General features: G+C 36.3%; 1 protein-coding gene across 1 annotated transcript in view; it reads right to left on the minus strand.

Annotated features, from left to right (window-relative positions):
- Nucleotides 1–4,778, minus strand: part of LOC134198234 (P-selectin-like) — a 16,186-nt gene continuing 11,408 nt past the window's right edge. Inside the window, exons 4-13 of the mRNA XM_062667593.1 lie at nucleotides 4,620–4,778; nucleotides 4,291–4,458; nucleotides 3,925–4,098; nucleotides 3,388–3,558; nucleotides 3,047–3,247; nucleotides 2,809–2,985; nucleotides 2,270–2,440; nucleotides 2,013–2,207; nucleotides 1,780–1,956; nucleotides 1–469 (exon numbers count right to left, since the gene is read on the minus strand). The exon at nucleotides 4,620–4,778 is cut by the window's right edge and continues 39 nt beyond it. Of these exons, the coding sequence (XP_062523577.1) occupies nucleotides 231–469; nucleotides 1,780–1,956; nucleotides 2,013–2,207; nucleotides 2,270–2,440; nucleotides 2,809–2,985; nucleotides 3,047–3,247; nucleotides 3,388–3,558; nucleotides 3,925–4,098; nucleotides 4,291–4,458; nucleotides 4,620–4,778 (1,832 nt within the window). The 3' untranslated portion in view covers nucleotides 1–230. The remainder of the gene's footprint in view (nucleotides 470–1,779; nucleotides 1,957–2,012; nucleotides 2,208–2,269; nucleotides 2,441–2,808; nucleotides 2,986–3,046; nucleotides 3,248–3,387; nucleotides 3,559–3,924; nucleotides 4,099–4,290; nucleotides 4,459–4,619) is intronic.

Below are 4,778 nucleotides of genomic sequence, written 5' to 3' on the forward strand. Positions count from 1 at the left end.
TACATTTTCAACCAGTTTTACTAGAATTTGAATTCCATTAAGGCGTAAACACAAAAATGTTATTTTTGATGCTACAGCAGTTCATTGTGACGATTAGCAAGCTAAATCACAAAAACAGATATAATTTGCGAAATTGGCATCTCTTAGTCGGTATTCAAAAGATACTACCGCAATGAAATTCCAAATTATTATCTACTGCCAAAGCCACACGATATTCAATGCGTTGTTATCTAGTTGCTAGGTTTGCAATGTCCCTTAGCAGCTATTTGCAGGTCAGACAAATGCAATTTACAAGCTGCTATCTTCAAGAAGCATTCGTTCAGGTATGTCAGTCCGTCAGTAGCACATACTGGATCAGATTGTTGTGAACAATAAGAATGATCTTGGCAAACACACAAGCCTTGTCCGTTTGAGCCAACAATACATTTTTCTTTTTCAGAGCACCTCGATTTCAAACTCACGCATACATCTGTAAACGACCGAGATGGTGAGAGTGAAAAAATAACATAAAAGACAAAGAGTAGTTAAAAAACAGATATACAGACTACAGCGCGTAAACATTAGGCAGATCAAAGGGTCTCACACACAACACTGGTGCAGTCTAGGAATATTGTGTAAAGGCTTAGACCACAATAATTCATTGTGAACAATAATTAATATTACTTCTTTGAGATAAACTGGCAAATGCCTTTCAAATTTCAGGTTTTGTTTAATTCTCTGTAATTTAATAAAATTAATAAGGCTATGAAGGTTCAAAGCGGTAATCATATCAGTAACTAACGTTGTACAATACGCATTAATAGAAAAAAACTGAATTAATGTGATCTGTTTTGATGACGAAAGATAATCAATAACGATTAAAAGCAAGAAATTAATACGTTTGTATACAAACCGCCTAATGATAAATAACTAATGCAACTGCACAATTACTGGTTTGAAGCCATACTCGAAAACACCATCCGGGGTAGTTAACAGTTTTTCAGTCTACACTAACATTCGTCTAGTCTTGCAACATTTTATTATAATTTTTGAGGTTTGTGTATATTGAGTAGCTGACTTTCAAGAATAGAATACAGTAACTATGACGTTTGTCAGATAGATATGCAAATGGAGTAAACAGACGAGTTATACAAGAAGAGGCGGAAGAGTTTCTACGACAGGTAAGCCGTTTGATACGTTGTTTAACTAATATTACAATTGTTTCGGCAATTTTGATCAGAAATGGTAGATTACTTATTTCCAGTGCAGGCTAATACTGCTAGCACTAAAGAAACATAACTACTAAATAATTTTTTTATATTAGAAAACTGAATAGGAAACTCTGACACTTCCTCTGCATCAAACATTTTGCCTCAATTACAACAATACATTCAAACGCTTTTTGGGCATAACAATCTTTTTGCCAAAATATTGCAAAAGGTAGCATGGGTGCACTGCATAAAAGTTAAAAAGCGTGCATGGAAAAGCAATAAGTTAAATATTTTAGAAAATAATAATGACAAAATTTTATCACGTTTGAGTCCAAAGAGAGTCTGATACCTATAAATAGAAGCTATAGGACGAATTGACGTTATTACAAAATATCATATATTCTATTTAAGACAGTACTTCGCAAATTGAACAAAACAAGCAAAATGAAGGGTTTTGCAGTCACTCTATAGACCGTGACGTCAAGCACACATTTCTATTATTTTATGGAGTAATATGTATATGTAGAGTATATAAACCGTCAATACAGACGTCTCTTATGTAGCGACGACACAAAACTTTTTCACTTACCCTGACAAACTAAAGGTAGTCCACTCCATTGCCCTGTTGAATCACATGTTCGTTTTACGTTTCCAGACTCTTTTTCAAACCCAAAGTGACATTGATATTCAATAGAGTATGAATAATAAAACTTTGTTCCGATTACGATGCCATTGACAGGATCTTCAGGCACACTGCATCGTTTAGCTAAAATTATTAGCAAGTTTAGTTGTACACTTTGCTGTTACCAAAAATAGACCTACGTGTACAGTGTGGAGGATGTCCGTCCCAGAATCCAACAGCTACATTTTCCAAAAGTTGTTTGCATGTTCTCTGTTTTGGGCCCACCAGATCGTACCCGCTGCTACACGAGTATGTAGCATTGCCCCCAACATAGAATGAATTTACAGTGACGTAGCCACTTTTAGTTGGCAGACTCGAATTTCTACATACCACCTCTGTAGAATAGACTCATTAGCTACAGTAAATGTTTGAAGTACGCTTCGGCGCAGTTGCTTACGTTCGCATTGCGGCATTTGATCTGTCCACTGACCAATTGCTGTGCATTGAAGTGCAGAGTGGCCAATCAGAGCAAAGCCATACGGGCATGAGCAATTAAGTTGATCTCCAAATTGATATCCTCCAGTACAGTTTAGATTACTTGTCTCAGCTGGTAATGCACAACTCATCTCTAGAATAGAAAATAGATCTTAGAGAACAAACACTCCTATCTGCCTTTTCATTTTTCATTCATAATCTATCTGTTTGTCTAGCAATCTCTGACTTTCTTTTGTGTGATTTCTTCTGAATTAGTAACTCTGTTTAGTATGTGCTTGATTCTACGTCTATGAGGTAATTTTATGTCACTTTGTGTTAGGGAGTTTGTTATCTGCTCGTCTATTTGGTCAGATTCTTCATTGTCTGCCAGTCTCGAGCTGCCTGCCTGTTTATGTACTTGATTTTTGGTTTTTGCTTGGTTGATATTCTGCCTATTGTACTCCATTTTAGGACGTTGCTGTCCGTGCAGCCTTATGTTTCCAACAATATATCAAATCTTACTTATACACTGAGGCACTGTTCCATTCCACTGTCCAGTATGACCACAGTTCAGCTTACTACTGCCATTAGAGATTATATATCCAAAGTCACATGCAACATTAACACTGTTAGGATAACGATAATTATTTCCTCTTATGTAGCCATGGACAGGTGCAGTAAAATTTGGACACTGTTTCGCTAAAGAAAGATAAAAGCGTTCAGTGAACGTACAAAGACATTGCTATATATCATATTGCACCTGCGCAGGAGGGAACAGCGTGGCTCCATCTGGCGTCTTTATTTGTTTCCTGTGTGCATTCTAACGATGATGATCCAACGAGATCGTACCCAACACCGCATGCAAATTCCAGAGTTGCTCCAACTTTGAATTCAAATTTTTGACCGTTTGTCCAATTAATTGAGCCATAAGTAAGAGCAGTTACAGGAAAACAACGTGTTTCTATAAACAGAAAAAAAGTAAACAATCTATAACAATAATTATTTGGATAAATGCAATCTGAAATTTTCTACACTAGAAATCTCGTATCATTGCAATAATAGCAGGCACAATTAAACTTACAATGATGCTGTAGTTCTCACCTATACAAACTCCGGGTGCGTCATTCCATGCCCCATTGCTATTGCATGTGAGTCGATATGTCCCAGACAACTTATAACCATTTTTACACGTTACGTAAGCTTCTGACTTATATGTGTATTTTCCAGCAATAGCGCCATTTCTTGGAATTGGAGGTTCACCGCAACTTACAACTATAACGACAGATTGAATCATTAATAAATGCAGATTACGTTCATAAATACGTTGTAATAGATTGACTTTGTAACAGTGACAAATATTTTTATAGAGATGCAAGATGAGTTGAAAACTTGTCTGATTTTACTGAATGCGTCATTAAATAAAGTTTCAGAGATAAAAATCTTGTACGATGGAAAAAGACAAAGTTCAAAATGTTAATCAACGTTTCCTGTAAACGCTTGAACAGTATTCTATAAGCAAAATACATAACATTGTCATTATCATGTTATCATGATAAAAACAATCATTTTAATTATAACTTTACAACATATTAAATTTAGACAACCGAATCAACAATTTGTTAACTTGGCACAACATACTTTCACATCTCGGCGTAGAAGCATTCCAATCTCCCGCCTTCAAGCATTGTGCAGTCTTTTCTCCAATCAAATTATATCCCTTGGGGCAAGAAAAGCTTGCTATTCCTCTGTAAGTGGTATTGGTTGATCGCATTATCATGATAGAATCGTAGGATGGTCTTCTACACCTAACAGCTAAAATTGAAAAAGCTTTGCAGAACAACAGATAAATTGACAAAGCAGTCCCCATTATATTATTTAAATGTTTACATTAACATCAATTAAACATTTTAGCAGATGCACAATATAAGTGAATCTCTATTTTGTATTTCAAACGTAATTGTAGTACGTAATTGTTATGGAAGGTAAATTTGATGTTTTACGTACGTTTACACAATCTGGTAGAGCTCCATTCTCCTGTCTCTGTACAAGTGCCGTTAACCTCACCAATTAATTTATAACCTTGATTGCAATGAAATGTCGCTATTTCCCCATAAGTGTCGTTCTGCATTTGGTAGCCGCCGTTTAACAGTTGTGGAGCCCCACAATGAACGGCTGGAAATTGAACAAGACACGGTTACTTGCGTTTATTACCAAGGAAATAGGACAAACGAAACAGTAAATGAGGAATGATGTGTGTATGCGTGCGTGCATGCGTGTGTGTGTCCAAGTGCTTGTAACCTGAAGGCATTTCAACAACTCTAAAGTTGACTTACGTACGCAGATGATCGGATTACCGGACCAACTCCCAGTCGCTCTACACATTCTGAATCCACCACTACCAGAAGCGACAAAGCCTCTCTTACATCCGTAGCGAATTGCTCGAGGCACTTTTACTCCTCTTTCAGTTTTAAGAAAACGTTCAATAATTATCT

This window comes from Corticium candelabrum, chromosome 2, assembly GCF_963422355.1.
Source record: "Corticium candelabrum chromosome 2, ooCorCand1.1, whole genome shotgun sequence".
NCBI lineage: Eukaryota > Metazoa > Porifera > Homoscleromorpha > Homosclerophorida > Plakinidae > Corticium > Corticium candelabrum.